Genomic DNA, 20,000 nt, shown 5'->3' on the forward strand with positions numbered 1-20,000 from the left:
GTTTTGTATTTTAAATTAATTTTCTGTAATTTGTAGAATTTGTTTTTCACTTGGAAGTTGTGGGTTATGATGTGTAAATAAAGGTGGAAAAAGTCTGATTTCATGCAATTTAATTCCAAGCTATAAGGCAAGAAAAGGTGAAAAATTTGAAAGGCGGAGTGGACTTTATGCCTGGTGTTGGCTTAACGGTTAGGGAGGTGGGCTTGGGATCCTCGGATCCTGAGTTCAAATTCCCCCCGGCTGTTGAAACAAACTAGGTGGGGTTGACTCTGCCTGTCATCCTTCCGAGGTCGGCAAAATGAGTGCCAGCTTGCTGGTTTCCTGTATCAGAGTGGCGACCCGTCCAGGATTGTGCCCAATAACCAAGGAGACTGATTAGGCAGCACCAACGCTCTGCACAGAGTATGGTCCCAATGGATGGATGGAATAGTCTTTCTATAGGCACTATACATGTACATATATATATATATATATATATATATATATATATATATATATATATATATATATATATATATATATATATATATATTAAATGAACAGGCATACAAACATATGTATATGTAGAAAAATCTATATTAATATTTCGGCACACCCCTTTTTTTGTTCCACCATCAGATTTTTGTTACTGCATGAAATGAAACAAGCTTTGACATGTATAGTAATGATATTATTGTGTTCCTTAAGAGGCCCCTCAAAATTCGTTTTGATGATTATGGTAGTGAAACAGTTCATGTTCTCCATTTGCAAAATGGGAGGAATTATTGCACAAAAAAAGAAATAAAAATGTTTCCCATTTTTTAGAGGACCACGAAGATGAGTTCGTAAGACCTTTTGTAGAGTATGTTATTATTAATCACTATACGCCATAGTAAATCGCTCATGTTATTGAGCTGTCAATAAGCTATCAATCATAGACATATAATAAACTCACTTGAGTATTCATATCTCTATTTCAATGCGTAATATCAAGCGGTACCTTCATGATGACCTAATAAAACCGGTCTCGATGTCCGTCCGTCCGTATATCTGTTCACAACCAAACCGATCGTGATGCATTTTAAGGCTTTCAAAGAGCTTTGGAGAGATTACCTACACTCCCGCACGGTGCTGTTTTTATTATTCCTCCTGCACTTCGTTAGAACATAGATCGTGGATGGATGCGCAGATCCCAGGAGATTAACTATAGCTGTACAGAACAATTAATATTATCGATGGATAAAAATGATATTTCATTGTTATTATAATAAATTGTTTATTTAAAATATTTTCAAATTTTGTGAGTTTTTAGTTTGTTGTGAAATATTAGGTCCTCGGGTCTCCACATAGTGGCGTACAGGCTTAAGTCGTACTTCTGTTTACTACCGTAGAAAATCACAGAACCATCCGATCGACATGCTGTTAACAGTTTCAGAATCAGCTAAAATCTACAAGATATGAATATGTACACGAAACTGATCCGGCCTTTTGGATCACTTTAAAGTTGGGTGCCCTGTAATTTTAATGCGCTCTATGGATCCTCCGGAACTCACGAATGGTACACGTTGTGTAGTCACTAAACTACATGGTAATGTCATCGAAGTGGAGCTACTGTGGGACAGTCGAAGGGGAAAACTTGAATGATAATCAATGGATAAAAATGATATAATATATTGTTTAAAATACATTCATGCTATTTGAGCCTGGTGTTGGCGCAGTGGTTAGGGCAGCGGCTTGGGATCCAAAAGGTCCTGAGTTCAAGCCCCGTTGGGCCACTGAATAAATACACCAGGGGGTTGACTCAGCCTGTCATCCTTCCGAGGTCGGCGAAATGAGTACCAGTATACTGGGCCGGTGTATACCCCGGTTAAAATAGGTGTACTATATCCCTGTGTCGTAAGAGGCGACCAGGGTTGCGTCAGGAAGGGCATCCGGCGTAAAACATGTGCCAAATCACTATGCGGATCATACGGATGATCCGCTGTGGCGACCCCTAACGGGAGCAGCCGAAAGAAGAAGAAGAAGAAGACATTCATGCTATCTGTCTTTTACCATATGTTGCCAGTGACGCCCGTCCAAGACGGGCACCTTTACTAGACATATATATATATATATATATATATATATATATATATATATATATATATATATACCCAAAAAAGATGCACATGGCAGGGACACGTGAGAACAAATGGGGGCGTGGTTAGTAGCGGAGGAGCATGGTTAATAGTGGAGGGGCATGGTTATTATGCTGGGGGCGTGGTTAATAATGGAGAGTCGAGGTTACAGGGATTAGTGACCATGGTAACACCAGCGGCTTCGGGGACAAAATGGAACAAACTTGCGAGAATAATGGACGTGTGCACGAATGCAAGGAGAACGCGAGGGGTTAATCGCCAATGCGAGTGTTATGGTGAGAGTGTGATTTAAAAGGGATGGGTGACGGATGGAAGCATGGGCGTGGATATGGAAAAGGGGCGTGATCGTCAGGATGAGTGATGGGTGGTCACAGGTGTGTCATGAGGGTCGTGTACTTGGCGTGCTTGAGAAATCGTCACACGATGTGCTCACGCCTGTTACGTGTGTGATGACGCCACATTTACAGTCTGCCTTCGTCTCCCCGGTGAACCTGGGGAGGCACAGGCAGGATAAGAGATGTGAAACATGCTACGTGCCACGGAGATCGGAGGGTGCTCCGTTCAACGAGGCATGTCATGTGATTGAGGTTTTTGTCTCATGTGCGGCAAAGTCCTGAACATTGGTCATTGCGTCGGAGATGAGGAATGCTTGTACACCCTCACCCTCGCTCTATAATTCACGATTGCAAAATATGATGCCGAGATATGCTGAAACAGCCTCAATCACCCCCGTGGAGGTTGGCAGTGTGCAGGACAAGTGACGTGTACGATCCCGAGACCGACATGAGCGACGCGGCATGTAGCACAAGATCCCGAGACCCACGTGAGATCTTGCGCGACATGCCGCGAAGGTGGGAGGGTGCACCATTCAATGAGGCATGTCATGTGATCGAGGTTGTTGTCTCACGTGCGTCACTGTGGAGAGTCCCGGATAGCCCCAAATGATGTCATAGATACGTCATCGGTCCACATGACCACATCCACACAGCCATGTTCATGGGTTCATTTGAGCAGCGCGACACGGTTGCAAACAGCACCGAGCACCGCGAGTGTGAAATGTGATTTTGAATGTGTGGGATTCGAACCAGGTGCCTTCTTTGTCAGGATCTCGAGCCGCCGTGATGGTTTCGTGTGAACAATGCTATATATAAACCGCACCGAGCACCGTATAACCGCACAGAGTGCAGCGAGTTTTAAATGTGATCATTAAATGTGTTGTTAAAGTGCTAGATATGAACCGGGTGCTTCGTTTGACAGGTTCTGGAGCCGCCGTGGAAGCACTAACGTACCCCAGAATGGCTAAGCTAATAGAATGATAACCCCTCTCGCCATACATACCAGTCTCGACTCGCTTCGACGTCTGGGTGAGGCACACTGAGCTGTGAAATCTATGCAGAAACGTCGATTTTTACGCCATTTTCCCAGCGTTCCCAGCAGCTGATGCACGAATTTGCAACTTTTGGCCGAACCGTGGTTTTTTCAGGTCATGAAAACAATTATGTTGTACACGGGACTCAGCTCGACGATAAAAGACCGGTCTGGGCTATCACCTAATGCTCGGAATCCGCCGTGCTAATCAGGATAGAAAAACCCGATGTGGCAAAATCTCTTCAATTTCATGGTAAGAGGAAGAAGAAGCCGATCTTTCGGAAAAAGGGTCGGGCTAATGCGAAAGGGTGATTTGCAGTCACTGCCGTTACATACCCCGACTGTGACAACCGGACCAAGAATCAAACCGAGGTCCTCTGGTGAACCATACCAGTGCTCCGCCATTTGAGCATATGGGTGACCCTTGGGCAAAGCACACAATTCTCCCACATATCGAGACTTTCCCCCTGCTGCTGCGAGGACACTCACTGCCAAACATAGGAGCAGCGATGGCCTGTCCACGAGAGGGCCTTCCCCCCTTAGGCAGGGGGGGTGGGGGGAGGGGACAACTCCATGACTGCTGTTATTCACCATAGGTGGCAGAGTAATATCAATTATAGATGAACACACAAACATTTGTATATGTGGGAAAAATATGTGCCCGGACCAGGAATTGAAGCCTGGGTTGATGGAGCATACTTATGATGGGTTAATTGGCCTCCTCCTGTGTCAAGGTTCCTTGTACAGCCTTGTTCTATAAGATGATATAAGGTATCAGTATGGCATTGCAAACACCCAACATTGATGATCTGCCCATTATTTCCTCACAAAATCACCTCATTATAAATTCCAGCTGCTGAAAGAAAGTCGCCCCGTGCCTCAGCATCCACGCCTTCCTGTGTGGCTTTCTGACTTGCCAGACGTTCAGAAAACAGCCCACCCACGGTGTCCCAGTCACCCAGAGAGCGGTAAAGCCTGTGAAAGATGCGCGCGCGCGCGCACACGCACGCACGCACGCACGCACGCACGCACGCACGCACGCACACACACACACACACACACACACACACACACACACATTGGGAAACAAAAGGCAGAATTTTAAATCAGATCAATATAAATGAAGCAAAATTTAGAAACGTTTCGCGGTTCAAGCAAAACAAAAAGAATGATGTGGAAAAGAAGATGAGGATATAGTTTCAACGATTTGCTCAGGAGAGAGAAAGAAGAAAAATAAAACAGAAAAGTGGAAGCTTTTCAAAAAGTATCTATTTATCAACAACAAAAATTCCTCGCAGACCTGGCAAGCTCAAGCCAACGAGCAGAGTCAGGAGGATTTGGAGCAGGTGGACCACGAGATCGCTTGGTGGGACGTTCAGTACTCGGTGCTGCTGCTGGATACTGGATGAGACTCTCCTCCAAGAGAAGAATGCCTGTAGCTTGCTGGAGTGCACCCAAAGAGGCGGACGATACTGCGCCTGGGTTCAGCTTTGACAAGGATCCACACCGAACAGCCACATCCTGACAGATGGAGATAAATATAAATACATTCGTGTGTCTGTGTGTGTGTGTGTGTGTGTGTGTGTGTGTGTGTGTGTGTGTGTGTATGTATGTATATATATATATATATATATATATATATATATATATATATATATATATAAATAATGACCGTTTTTACAGCCATTTTTCCCTGCTGTGCAGGGGTTTGGCTTTTTGTGAGGCAATGTTTTATGGCCGGATGCCCTTCCTGACGCCAACCCTGGTCGCCTCTTACGACACACAGGGATATGGTACACCTATTCTAACCGGGGCATACACCGGGACCAGTACACTGGCACTCATTTCGCCGACCTCGGAAGTATGACAGACAGAGTGAACCCCCTGGTGTTAATTCAGCAGCCAAAGGGGCTCGAACTCAGGACCCGAGAATCCCAAGTCACCACTTTACCCGCTAAGCCAACACCAGGCTTATATATATATATATATATATATATATATATATATATATATATATATATATATATATATATATATATATATATATATATATATATATATATATATATATATATATATATATATCTACAGTGCTCAGCATAAATGAGTACACCCCGACAGATTTGTCAGAAAACCTTTAGTTTCCTTTCAGAATCCACATTTTCTATGGGATACGATACTACAAAATACTCCCACAAATGTGGGCCATTGATTGCAAACAAGATTTATTAATTTGCACACACAAAATATTACCCCCGTGTGGGGGTGACGGTCATCTCTATAATACCACAAGTTCTCAATGTTCAGTTATGACCGAAGACTCCTGCGCATCTCGACTGCGCGGTTTGGTTAAAGATGACTCGGCATTTTGGCGCGCGCGCACGGTTATTATATTTTGAAAATAAATGCCGACGTTTACATTTCGGGTTTTGAAACTTTTGCACCTTCGGCAGAAAATGTGTAAATATAATATACGAGGTCAGCTGCTGTGCAATGACACCATTCACTAACTTTTACCATGCCCAGTAGAGAATATATAGCCTCCTGAAGGTGGGACAGTTTTTGCAAACTTTGAAGTCACGTGACGCAAAAACGAAAGCGAAATTTGAAAATCCATCCTGACCAAATTTAGATATTGTCCCTTAGATTCATATGCCACAATCAAATTCAAGATCGCTTGAGAAATGTCGGAGATAGATTTTGAAAATCGTCATTTTCGCATTTTTTGCCAACTTTGAAGTCACGTGACACGAAAAGGAAAGCGAATATCGAAAATCCGGCCCAACCAAATTTAGATATTGTCCCATAGATTCATTTGCTACAATCAAATTCAAGATCGCTTGAGAAATGTCGGAGATAGAATTTGAAAATCGTCATTTTCGCAACTTCAAAGGCCTCGTGACCTTGATCTTGACCTTCGGTGACCTTGAAAGTCATACCATCGTGTACGTCTCATCGACCTCTATCAGGATCACTTATGACCAGATCTCCCACTTCAACTTCATTGTGAACGGACGGACGGACGGACGGACGGACAGATCAAAGGACATCGACACCCATATCATTAGGTCATGCTCGAAGAGATGACCTAAAAAGGAATTTTCCTAACAAATTCATTAAAGACCATGTTGCAAAAATGAGTACACCCCAATGAAAGTCTTAGGAGCAAAGCTAAATTTTGGACTACAAAATTCTAATTAACAATAATTCAACCACAGGTGAGTCTAATTATTCATTAAACAGGTGTCCAGCAGACAGTTGACTATAAAAGGGTGATACTGAACAAAGAAAACCCCTTCCCATTTCATGCTGTCAGCAATGGCACCACATGGAAGAGAAATGTCACAAGACCTGAGAAAGAAAATAATTTCTTTACACAAGGAAGGTGAAGGCTACAAGAAGATCAGCAAAGCTTTACTCATCAGACAGATTACGGTTGCAAAAGTGATACAAAAATTTAACAAATATGGAACTGCAACCATCTCACAGAGACGTACAGGCCGTCCACGGAAGTTAACACCTCGACAAGAGCGTCTTCTGATGAGAAGGGCTGAAGAAAATCGCCATGCAAGTTCTCTGCACTGAGCTAAAGAAGTAAAAAGCCAAACTGGGGTGACTGTTTCCCGTGACACAATACGGCGTACACTGCAGAGGAATGGCATGCATGGGTGTCGTCCACGAAGGAAGCCTCTCCTAAAGCCCATGCACAAAAAAGCCCGCCTCGGATTTGCCAGGGCCCATGCTAAAAAAGATGAAGACTACTGGGACTCTATACTCTGGGGTGATGAGACCAAGATAAATGTTTTTGGAACTGATGGCTTTAAAACTGTCTGGCGTCGCAAAGGTGAGGAGTACAAAGAAAAATGCATGGTGCCTGCAGTGAAACATGGTGGTGGCAGTGTCCTTATGTGGGGCTGCATGAGTGCTGCTGGTGTCGGGGAGCTGCATTTCATTGACGGTATCATGAATTCACAGATGTAATGTTCTATATTGAAAGAGAAGATGCTACCATCACTCCGTGCCCTTGGTCGTCATGCACTTTTCCAACATGACAATGATCCAAAACACACATCTAAGGCCACTGTTGCATTTCTGAAGAAGAACAGGGTCAAAGTGATTCAGTGGCAAAGTATGTCTCCTGATCTGAACCCAATCGAGCACCTATGGGGAATTCTGAAGAGACAAGTTGAGCATCACTCTCCATCCAGCATCCAGGCTCTAAAACAGGTCGTTCTTGAAGAATGGAAAAAGATAGATGTTGCAATATGTTGCCAACTTGTTCATTCCATGCCGAGAAGACTTGGTGCTGTCCTTCAAAATCATGGAGGTCATACAAAATACTCCATGTAGTAGTTTCTGTTTTGGGGTGTATTCATTTTTGCATCAATTAATTTGAGTAAAACTGAAGATTTTGCAATCTAAGTTATATTATTAACCTTACTTTCATGTTACGAGTTAAACAAATGTTCTATAAAGCTCAATTTTGTCAAAATTTTGAAAATTATTCTTGTGTTCAGTGAGATATTGATTAAAATCTTACTTTTCAAAAGGGGTGTATTCATTTATGCATATGCATATATATATATATATATATATATATATATATATATATATATATATATATATATATATATATATAATAACGTGCGCGGGAGGGCGTGGGGCGCAATGGCGGTGCGATGGAGGCACAGATGGATGCACAGGGTGGCGGGGGGGGGGGGGGATACTCGAACCCCATGACAAATAAACGGACACAGCAACTTAAAATAAACAGATTTAATGAAAATGGACAAATATTTACAAGGGACAATAATCAGAATATAATAATACGTGAAGTAAACTAAGCCGAAAGTTGAGGCGCCTTTACGCACACACTTAAATACAGACAAGGGGGAAACAAAATAAAAGAAAAGCAAATCCTCCCTTTATTCAGGCACTTAGCTTGGTCCTGAGATGGTCTTTATGGAACTTGGAATCAAGGCATATTGTCTTGCATGTGTTGATGGGCCCAAAAATAGCGCCAAGCCGCTCTCTCACAGTGGGAAAACATACATCAGGCAATTCGTGAGTGGTATTCAACACCAAAGCTCAGAGACCCCGTGCAGCCTCTTCGGCTATCTGCTTGCCAGTCTGCGGCACTCTGCAGAATGTCGCTGTTCCCAACCAAGAGTCAATGGCCAGCGTCTCGCTTTACCACGCGAGCCAAATTGCTTCAGCACGATTATGAGAATCGTGCCGTTTTCTTCATGCATCGAAGGAAAGCCAGTCATAATGCCCTGTTCTTAAAGGCCATATCCGAGCTACGTTCTTTCTCGAGCATGTGCGTCCCTCACTCCGCACTCGGGCGTTCCTCCCTTACGCACCACTTGAAACCAACAAAACCAACAACCTCCGAGCATGGCTTGCTCACAAGAAACCCGAGAAGGCGGGGCTTCTCCCTGTTTGGCACGCCTGCCTCGTTTGTTGCTATCGTTGTGGTTGTTATAAAAACACACTTCTTCATGGGTACTTGTAAATGCAAAAACGTAGGAATAGGTCACAGGAGGCGATCACAAGCTGGGGGAAATTGTCCTTAATCCCTATCTAATTAACATCGACCATACTGCAACCCCTCCCATCTCCTATCTCACCAAGCATTTTGAAGAGGTTCAGTCACTAAAACTATTGGGTCTCACTCTCAGCTGTGATCTCTTTTGAGTAAACCACATTTCAAAATTGGCCTCCAAAGCCAGATGCCAACTGGGCATCCTCCAAGTGGTGCCATTTGAAGTGAGGGAAGGGAAGCATGTACGTGAGGCATGTACAGTACGTGGGGAAATGAACGGGGTGAAGGAGAATGTGGAAGGTCTTTGGACCGCGATGAAGACGGGTAAGGTAGAAGTGACAAATAAAATAGTTATGATTAAGTGAGAAGTAGATAAACTCGGACAGGCGATGATGGAAATAACGAAAGGACAAGGACAATTAAAAGTCGAGATTGGGAAAAACACGAACGTGAGGCAAAATTTAAAACAAGGCCAGCAGGAAACAAAGGGGGAATTGAGGGCCATAAAGGACGAATGAAATTAGGTAACAGAAACACAAGGAGAGATGGAATGGGTGACGGATGAAGTCCATAAGGTGAAAGAGGAAGAAAACACAAATAGAAGGGAAGGTGAAGGAAGTTAAGATTGAGCTTGTTGAATGTCTTGAGACCCGATGTAAGGGTCAGGATAACCTCCTTCAGGAACAAAGGGAGAGAATACGCTGCCTCAAAGCAGAGCATGATCAGGTGAGTCCAGTGAAGGTAAGGCTGTGTGAGGTGGAGCAGACGCATGATGTGAAAGGATACGTGCCGAGTTTTGAGGAGGTCGAGGCCCCGGGGTCTCTTGGGGAAACACAAACCCCCAGTATGATTGTGTCAGAAAGTATGCAGGGCGTGAATAACGTGGCATGGATGAGTGTGCGAAGCAAACATCGACCCAGACGGGGGAGTAGCGGTTAGTGTGACGTACGGGAGGGACGAGCCTTCTGAGCGTGATAAAGTTATTTTGGAAACCGTGCCGGCTCCATGGGACTCTGTGTGCGAGGTACTAGAGTGTGCGCAACACGCATCGACCCAGACGGGAGTAGCGGTTAGTGTGACGGACGGGAGGGACGAGCCTCCCAAGCATGATAAAGTTATTTTGAAAACCACGCCGGCTCCACGGGACTCTGTGTGCGAGGTACGAGAGTGTGCGTGGTCTGTGCTTGGCAAACCGCCCAAGCATGAACCATTGCTCGAAGTGCTAATGGCTTCGGAGGAGCCGGCGTCGAAACGCACCACGTCGGATAAATTACCGGAGTGTGGACGGCTAAAAGGGGAGCGAACAAAAGGATTATGGGAACTAGGGGAAAAAAAAGATTCCCATGGGAGCCTATGTCCGAGACCCGTCATGCTGCGCGACACGAGTGGTGCTCACGGGACGCCCGGCATGAATAGAAACGGCTATGTCACCGCAGGATGGCATGACGACGCCGGAGTAAGAGTGGGCGTGGTGAAGCTCGCAGGGCGGCCCATATGCGAGCGATGTCAGCGGGTATCCCGCAGCATGAATGGTGGGTGTGTCAAACACGTTAGCGTTTCCCGTGGGAGATAGCCCGAAAGCCAGTGCAAGCATTTCAATCAATTAGCAGGCGACGGGTGCGCTGCCACCCATCCCCGTGGAGGCGGAAGACTCACTGTGACTTGCAACGAGTAGACAAAGCCCAGCGAGGATGTAATGAACATCCTCGCCCAGGCAAAGGAGCATTAGATGGACTGGCCCCATGGTGGCATTAGGAGCAGTCCTCCATGTGGGCCTGGGAACACGAGTTAGGGGAATTTAGGTTAGAAATTAGACATCATTGGGAACAAGGACAGACGTGAAACGTATAGTGGGGGCGTAGCTTAGCTATATAGAGTTAAGTGGAACATGCATCCAATTAAGGGATGATGGGGAGCACGAGTTAGTTAAGGGAACGTAGCTCGTAGAGCATCGGTGTGAGTGGAAGAATGATGAGTGAATGTGGGTCAGCGGTTCCGATTGTGAATAGAGTGAATGTGGAATGCATGGTGCGAACGAATGATTGGGTGGGGGGGGGAGGAGTGAATCCCACCCAAGGGAACTCGGGGTTAGAGTAATGTTAGTTAGCGGGATAGTCAAATTAACAAAGGGATGTCGTTGCGTGGTTGGTGCTGAATGAAGGAAAGAAACATTTTGCAGGGTGCAGAAGACGATTAACCAGCTGGGAGCATGGCTTGTAAAAGGTGAGTATAGAGTGGAGGGCAGCCTAGGCGCCGGAGTAGTCGGCCAGAGTAGGCCATGGGTCCAATGGACTGAGGAGTTATAGAAGATAATGGGCATGGGTACCCAGGGAAAAGGGACCCGGAGTACCAAAATGCCATGTGGGCATTGATGGGGAAGTGCCAGTGAGGGCATTCCCCACGTTAGTGAGGAGTACATAGGCTCAGAGACATCCTCAGCAACCCGTGGGTGCTGAAGAATGAGTTCGGCAGGTGGGCAGACCTGCCAGTGGAGCCACTCTGGCCAGCCACGAAATTGTGCAAGAGCAAGGAGGAAAATTTTACAGGCCAGGCCCAAAGTAATAATGAACACCAACACAGGCGACGGGAATCATGGTTTCTGGAACCGATAGTTCAAAGAGACAGGCGTGTTAAAAAGCCCCGAGGATAGTTTAAAGATCAATAAAGGATAGGACAGACCAGAACTTGGGTACGCCTTCGCACCATCCATCCCTTCACTATTTGTAGGCCGCTGGACTCATCGTGGAAATGCTGAGGCCTGTGGGAGTTATCCTGAGGCTGCATTGGACCTCTGGATAGGTTTATTTGTTTGATGTGTGTCCCTAACCCTCTTATCGTCTTTGTTCGGCTAGCCTGTCCTAACCATCTGTTCCCAATTAGTCAGGGATGTGAGGGCATTATAGGGATTTTTTGGTTCAGATTCTTCCAAAAGCACCAAATTTGGCCCATATGTTGCCCATACCATACTTTTTCGATTTTAGGCGAGTGCCCCCCGGGGCCGCCATATTGGCGAAATCCAATTATGACTGCCATCCGGGTTAGAGGTCAATCGTAGTTAAAAAATCAAAAGGGCTATAATCATGAATAATGCCACGTTTTAGGGGTTTTCGGGGTCAGGGAATCTGATTCTGATCTCATTTTGATGATTTCAGGTCATGGTTACCCCATTTTGGGTTCACAGGTCTAAGATCAAAAGTGGTACTACTAAAAATTCAACAAAAATTATTGAGGAACAATTTTTATTAAAATACTTCGGGAATAACATCTACTGACAAAATGCCGCTATGTACACTCAGGACATATCCGTGGAACTCGTCCAGTGAGAAGTTGCCCTGAGCTTTACTATCTATATTATCCACATCGTGGGTGGTGAAGACCTTGAGATGGCTATTGGTGGGTACCACCACCACATCCTGAGCATGGCGAGCACACACCGCACGCGCAACATCTCGTTTCACTTCCATGACACAATTGTACGATACCGAGATACCCTGTTCTTGGTCAATCCCAATCTGATTTTTTTTGTCCCATGCATGTCCTTTCAGCTTGAGGACACGATACAGGGGGAAGGGGGTTTCTCGCTCCTTGTTGTGCCGTACTGCAGACGTCTTGACTGCATGGTGCGTACCCTTACTAGTATTGTAGATGAGCAGTTGTGAGATGTTGCATGCGATCTTCTCCCGCGCATCCAGATTGGTGTTGCCACAAATCTTCTCATGTCCACGAAGAGCTGACGGGCCCCGGAGAACTACGTTGAAGAAACTCATCTCCTCGTTGACTGGAGCCGTAAGGCAGTTAAAGGGGAAGGAGCCGTCGAAAGGCTCCTGACTGTCGACAAAACTTATGCATCATCACCGCAGCCCGCATGAACGTAAGTGCATCCTCTTGACCAATCTGAGACCTATATGTCTTGGCCAGCTCATCAACCACCTTCAGTTTGTGAAATATGTAAATATCCTTCCTGCCTTCATTCCCCTTGGAAAACTCAGCCCATTCAGGTAGGAGGTCGAGAAGGTGATCCTTGTATCAAGTTGAGTGTGGCTCTTTTTTATCTAAGCATGGGCGACCTTGATCACTCATAAGCTTTTCATACATCTCGCGTAGCTCTGAGAGCTTAAATACGGTGGTGTCCGAATGTTCAATCAGGGCTACAATTTGAGCACAGATGATGGGATCGAAGGGCGGAGGTGCGGGATCCACCGATTCTAGTCGCTCGGCAGCGCGAGCGGAGTCTCGCAAACGTAATATAACACTGATGGTGATAATAGGCATCAGCCGCATGTGCATCAGACGCTACGGCAACCAGTCTGCCAAGTAAGTGAAAGTTTTTGCTAGTTTTTGCCCAACTCTTTAGATTGGCATCTACGACATCGGTTCCTACCTTGTGGAGGTTGGCCTGGTCCTCCCCCTCACAGATTACACAACACTTGACATTGGCTGGAGGCTGAAATTCCCCAGATGACCTGATTTTTTTGGGACTATTCTGAGAGCCGGCTTCTTTGTCTAGCTTCTCTCTCGCCTGTTTGACACGAGAACTACTACAATAACTCCTGCAAGTTTTGTGATACCGAGCCTTATGCGATTTAAGAGTTGCTGCAATACCTGAGCCATCATTCAACTGACTACTCGTGACATTGATACCAGAAGGAAGATTATTGGCATTGATAGCATTGAAGTCTTTGAGATCTTTCTCAAGTGACACAAGTCCCTCCACCTTCGGAGTTTGCAAGGTTTCTCCAGTTTTGTCCGATTGACAAAGACAACAGGGTCCCCAATTAATAATTTCGGTAGTGGCCATAGTTCGACACGCATATTATGTAGGCTTGTCGTCGCGATTAACTTTCGTCTCGTCATCACGGCGACACGATAGCAGGCTGAGTCGCAGGTTCTGGATCCACTCCTGAACACGCAAGAACAGGGATAGGATAGTCTCGTGAGATATGGTAGATGTCACAGCTCCGAATGGCATCATGCACCACCGCTGCTGCTGGACACGTCGATGCTCACAGACTTGGTATTATCTTAAAATTGAACCAAAAAGTTTATGACATTACAAGTCAAAATTAAAAACATTCAAGTCTTATTTTCTAAATGATTAAGTGGTTCTTTTGATTGATAACCCAGGTAGGCCATAGAGGCCATTGGCAGGCCATTTTTGAAATGATGCCCCAAAAATGCCAGGTTTGACCCCAAAATTACCTTTGGGGTGACCTTGACCTCAAATCGTTGAAATAAAATCAGAATCAGAGCCCCCAACCCCGAAACCCCTAAAAAGTGGTATTATTCATGATTCTAGCCCTTTTGGTTTTTTTAACTACGATTGACCTCCAACCCGGATGGCGGCCATAATTAGATTTCGCTAATATGGCGGCCCCGGGGGGCGCCCGTCTTGGCGCCTGTCTAAAATCGAAAAAGTATGGCATGGGCGACATATGGGCCAAATTTGGTGTTTTTGGAAGAATCTGAACCAAAAAAATCCCTATAATGCCCTCACATCCCTGACTAATTGGGAACAGATGGTTAGGACAGGTTAGCCGAAAAAAAGACGATAAGAGGGTTAGGGACACACATCATATTGTTGCGGTTCTCAGAACCGCATGCATCCAACAGACAGTGGTCCAAAGACAGTTATTCCATTATTATACATGTAGATAGTCCCTTCCCTTTTGTCTAGCGGGACAACAGGGGCATGTGTTGCGATGATCTCATAGCTAGGTTTGCTTACATCATTTCTTCTTCATTTCATTTCTACTCTTCTTTTCTGATTATTTCTGAGGTAAATCTGAGCCACGTGCGCCTTTGCTGTGAGATGGGTCCTCGCAGAGGCAAATGAGTGCGACGCCGCTGCGAGGAAACGATGATGCGTGAGCATTAACAGCGCAGAGCCCCCGTTCCCAGGCGAGCCCTCAACCCAACGTGCGCGGCGAGTCATACAGTGCACTTGGCAGTTCGGGATTATGGACTCGAGCTTCCGATGATCTGGGGAAGATTTCCGGTTGCATTAAAAAGGCATACGAATGAATATCTCTAAAGAGGCTGCACGAATAGTGTTTTTCACAACACAGGAAACACAGCCAGCACGACGCCCACATTGCATGAAACGCGTACGGAGGCGGATAAGGGTGACCATGCCACGTTGGGCGGGATGCGAGTGTGCGAAGTAAAAGCGGCGTGTTCCTTTAAACCAAATATCTGATACATATTAGTGTTCACTCCGCACACACGCTAGCGGAGTCGTGCGAACGTGAGCGCTGGCCACGTGCGTAATGGTCAAACCACGCACACTGTATGAAATGTGCTCGAAGGCAGACAAGTGCACTGCTCATGACTTTGTTATTGTATAAAGCAGGGCACGAATGCACCGCTCGCGACTTTGTATCGTATTTCCTCAATATCTGATACATATCGGTGTTCGCCCCACGCACACGCTAGCAGAACCGGGCGAATGCGAGCACTGACCACGTGGGCCATGGCGGGTGCGCGCATACTGTGTGAAACATGCATGGATTTATCCATAACAAGGTACCATCACCCCTCGCAGGCAGCAGCGGATTCCCTTCAGCCCTCACGAGCAGCAGCGGATCAACGTGGTGAATGTTAATCTACTTCTACGGCCAGCGAAGCTGCGATCGAGCAGGGGAATGCTATACAGTGCGGGCCACATTGGCGCACGCGGAGCAAGTGCTTTGATCAGCGCTGGTCGGACGCCCGAGCGGGCATGCGGAACCCTCGGCCGGTCGCCAGGGCACGGCCTAGGGATTTTTGCGGGACGATTCGTGTGCCAAGTTCGGTGTGGGAGATTCGTGTCATGTCGTGGGGTCAGAGCGGAATATTTTTGCTGTCTGGGATGACCTTGCCGGAAACGGAGTGTTGTGGTTTCCAGCCAAAGTTCGCGAGCTGCATGAATGGGCAGGGCCAATTGGAGCGCCCGATTCAGGTGATGATGCTTCGCTTCAGGGTGGCTCCCCCGCCCCGCGCTGCGAGTCCTATACAGGTCGGAGCAGTCTCTCCGCCTTTCTCTCGCTCTCGTTTCTCTGCCCGACATCACCATGACCCGCCTCCTGTTGCCTGGACTCCGCCTCCTCATCTCCGCCCACATGATGTTGACCCCACCCGCCTATCTGGTCCCACCTACCACTCCATCCATGCACTCCGGACTCCGCCCCTTCTCCACTCAAGCCCCTCTTTCACACCTGCGGTCTCCACACGCACTGTTGAAGCCAGAGACGATGCGCCAGTTGTCGGGTACCGCACCACGGAGAATCCCCCCCCTCCCAAAACGTATTGGTGGCACGTTCGTGCAATCAAGTACAAAGATACCGAGATTGTAGCCTCAACTCCTCTCCATTCTTATTTCAATACTTTCGCTTCATCGGGTTTTGTGTCTGTGTGTTTGCGTGCATGTGTGTGTCCTGGCACCTGTCTGCTTAAGTAAGACTGCAGAAGATCGTTATTGTTATCATTATTATTTTCACGTTAAGTCTGCTCTTTGTCCCCTTTTGTAAGTTGCCTGTAAATAAATTATTATTCATAGGCATGTTCCCAGCTCGTTTTTGTGGTTTCTTTCATTGATCCAGCATGGTCCGAATCCGAGCTTATCTGGGACTTTATTCCCAACGAGCCGTTCCTTTTAGCCAGTACATCCTTGGCAATCTCGCTCGCTCGACTTCATCCAATCCGATAAAGTGATCCGATCCGGTGGAGTGATCCGGTTCGGAAAAGGCGTACCGAGGGCGTGTTTCCTGGTAAATAAATCACGTGATTAATTAGGTAACCCGATTAACCCGTAGACGGGAGGACCCGAGGTCACACGGTTTAGTTATTGGCATCCACGGTCGGTTAAGCGACCCGCCGCATCATGGAATTATCCATGTGCAATGGCCTACAATTCCGGGGAGTCTGGTGGGAGCCGAGATAGCTTCCCCCCCCCCCCCAGTGGTCTTCTCACCCGACCCCTGGCCCGAAACAACATAGAAAAACACAAAAATAAATCAAAATCTGATTACTTTGTTACAACCTAACGGGGGTGGGTATGGACAAGGACAGGCATAGGCAATAGGATGGGGGGGAGGGAGACCGTAGGGTAGGACCGAACCCATCTTCGGACCGGCCAATGCCACCACACTCCCTCCACAACTCCACGAGCCCACACCGAGGCCGGCCAGCTTCGTATACTGACCTACTGCCCCTTACCTGGTCTGCAGCTGCCATGCCTTTGCTTTGACACCACTTGCCATGCCTTGCACCTGCCTTTATTTGCCTTGATCCCACTTACCATGCCTTGCCATATCGCTGAACCTTGCCATGTAGCCCAGGACCATCCATCTGGTGTGGAAGTATTTGCAGGGACTGCCATGCAGGCAGCCACATTACCAGGGACTATATTTGCACAGCACAGACATCTTTATTGATAAAGGCCAGTTCAAATGGACTGTGAGACAGCGTGTGGCCTGCCACATTAGGGTGAGTTGCCTCCAGCAGCCAGGAAAAAAAAAAGAAAAAAAAAGAAAAAAAAACTAACAAAAAACAAGCAAACAACAACAACAACAACAACAAAACAAAGGACCATTTAGGGCCCTGAAGACGCCAGGCTGTGTGATCACCTGCTGCTGCACTCATCCGCAAATGTTTTATTCGCTGTGTTTTCTTCCCTTAAGTAATAGGTCCTGGGCCATGGGTAATGTAGATATTTGAAATGTATATAGTTATAACCCACCTGTTTGTTTAGTTCAATTGCAGAAATGTAGCATAAGGATGTCCATAGGAGCCTGCTAGCTTAGATATGCAATGCACTCTGTTTATTATTTTTGGGAGATGTATTTGAAATGTCGCACATAGGGATCCGTCGGTAAAGTGTACTGGGGGAAACTACACCTACAGTACATGCCACACGAATGTTCAACGACTCGGGTCGAGTCTCGCAAAAGGGAGAGGGGTAGTGTTGTGGTCCTGCAAAACCTCTAAGACAATGCCTCTAACGCATTGCCTCTAACGCATTAAACGCATGCCTCTAAGACAATGGCACCCAACATACAGTGATCCCCAGACAGTTATTTTATTAGTCTTCATGCAGTCAGACCTTCCCCTCATGTCTAATGGGTTACCGGGACGAAGTGCGTTGCGTGGGTCTGAAAGCTATGTCTAATTATATCTCTATCTTATATTCAATCCTGGTTTGCATTCCAACCCTTTCCTTTTATTCATGAAACAAATAAAAGCAGGCACCTAACCCAGGCGGCCGCCTGTGAAAATTACAACTCTGTGATACTCACCACTAGACTGTACAGAACGCGTGTGGCATGCCCTTTCATTTGAATCTGCGTCTAATAATTACATCTGTCTTCTTTTCAATCCTGATTAACATCCAACCCTTTCCTTTTATCCATGATACAAAGCGAATCATGCGCAAATGCACGATAACAGACACCCGTGCAGCCCTGTGATAATCACCACCGAACTGTATGGGACGCGCATGGTGCGCCCCTTCATTCGGGTCTGCGCGTTTATTTACAACGGCGTCTCACCATCGACCTTCGCTCACCACCTCGGCCACCAATATCTCCCGCAAACGGGAGAGGTCAACCCGCACCTCCTTGCACCACCGCATACCAAGCAGAGGCGTGCTGCACAGCCCAGACCGCTCGGGCCACGTGGTGTGCAAACGGGACAAGCGTGTTGACAGCGCCAACCGCAGCTCGCCAGGGGTACCAGAATGGGCATGCGGGATTGACGCGACCCTCGTCCAGTCGCCGGAACACGGCTCGGGAGTTCGGTGCAAGGCAATTCATGTTGCGGTGTTCGGTGCAAAGCAATTCAACAGCTCGGCTATGTCACGCCGGATGTGCGAATGAGACTGCTTCCGGCCGCAGGAGCCTAGCAGGGCGGGGCCAGGACCCAATAGGAGAGCACGATTTGGATGACGGCGCGTCGCTTCGGGTCGTCACCCCAACCTTCACCCGGGGCTTTAAAAGGCGGATCGCAAAGCTGCCCGCCCGCTCTCTCTCAGTCTCTCTGCACTCGCCTGCCTGCTTCGCCCACTTCGCCCGCCTGCCTCGCCTCCTCCTTGCCTCTCTGCTCTGCCCTCTCTTCACTGCTTGCTGTCTAAATGTCACTGCATCAACACCCAGGGTTGGTAAGTGTCAGACATTCCTCTGGACCAGTGCGGAGCACGAGCTTCCACGAGCCCCGGCACAGTGATTAAGCAGGAGTTTTCCCCGTTCACTTCTGCTTTCTGCTTCTTTCATGATCATAAACCTCCTTCAAGGCACAAATGTTCGCTGACAGGCAAATTACGTTGAGTTCTGTTATGACCTCTTCTTCACATCAGCTGTTTTTCCTCCTCCCAGAAGCCTTCTCTCTCCACATTTGGTCCGAAGCTGATGGAGGCGGCTCCACGACGTCACTTGTGGAAAATAGCACGCCGTTCTGAGGGAACTTTCAGCACAGGCCTCACGCCCCCCCCGTGCCCTCCCACCCCTCCCTAAACCACTCCACCCTTTTACGTACCCAAAGCTGCGATGAGAGCGCAGTCAAGACAATTATTAAGTGGAAGGCGTATGGTACTACCAAGACCCTGGCTATATCAGGCCGTCCCTCAAAACTGGATGACCAAGCAAGGAGACTGATCAGAGAGGCCACCAAGAGGCGAATGGCAACTTCGAAAGAGCTACATGCCTTTATGGCAAAGACTGGTCACGGTGTGTATGTGACAACAATAACCCAAGAACTCCACCAGTGGAGCCTATATGGTAAGGTGGCAAGAAGGAAGCTATTACTCAAAAAAGCCCACCTTGCGTTCTGTTTCAGGAATGTAAAAAAACCACTCCAGAGATTATGAAGCCATGTGGCAAAACGTTTTATGGTCTGACGAAACTAAGATGGAACGGTTGGCCTAAATGCAAAACATTACATTTGGCACAAACTCAACACAGCGCATCACCCAAAGAAAACAATTCTGCACCATGTGAAGC

General features: G+C 47.0%; 1 protein-coding gene and 1 pseudogene across 5 annotated transcripts in view; both read right to left on the reverse strand.

Moving 5' to 3' along the window:
* The window catches only part of PRKDC (protein kinase, DNA-activated, catalytic subunit), a 324,360-nt gene that overhangs the window by 93,577 nt on the left and 210,783 nt on the right, over positions 1 to 20,000 (reverse strand). For all 5 annotated transcript variants that reach the window (XM_085898246.1, XM_085898245.1, XM_085898249.1 and 2 more), the window contains 2 exons: positions 4,786 to 5,006; positions 4,322 to 4,460 (listed from right to left, as the gene is read on the reverse strand). In XM_085898246.1, the coding sequence (XP_085754372.1) occupies positions 4,322 to 4,460; positions 4,786 to 5,006 (360 nt within the window). The remainder of the gene's footprint in view (positions 1 to 4,321; positions 4,461 to 4,785; positions 5,007 to 20,000) is intronic.
* LOC147018529 (uncharacterized) lies at positions 12,218 to 13,908 on the reverse strand (annotated as a pseudogene).

This window comes from Eptatretus burgeri, chromosome 10 (genome assembly GCF_056783735.1).
Source record: "Eptatretus burgeri isolate ZD-2024b chromosome 10, Ebu_testis_v1, whole genome shotgun sequence".
NCBI lineage: Eukaryota > Metazoa > Chordata > Myxini > Myxiniformes > Myxinidae > Eptatretus > Eptatretus burgeri.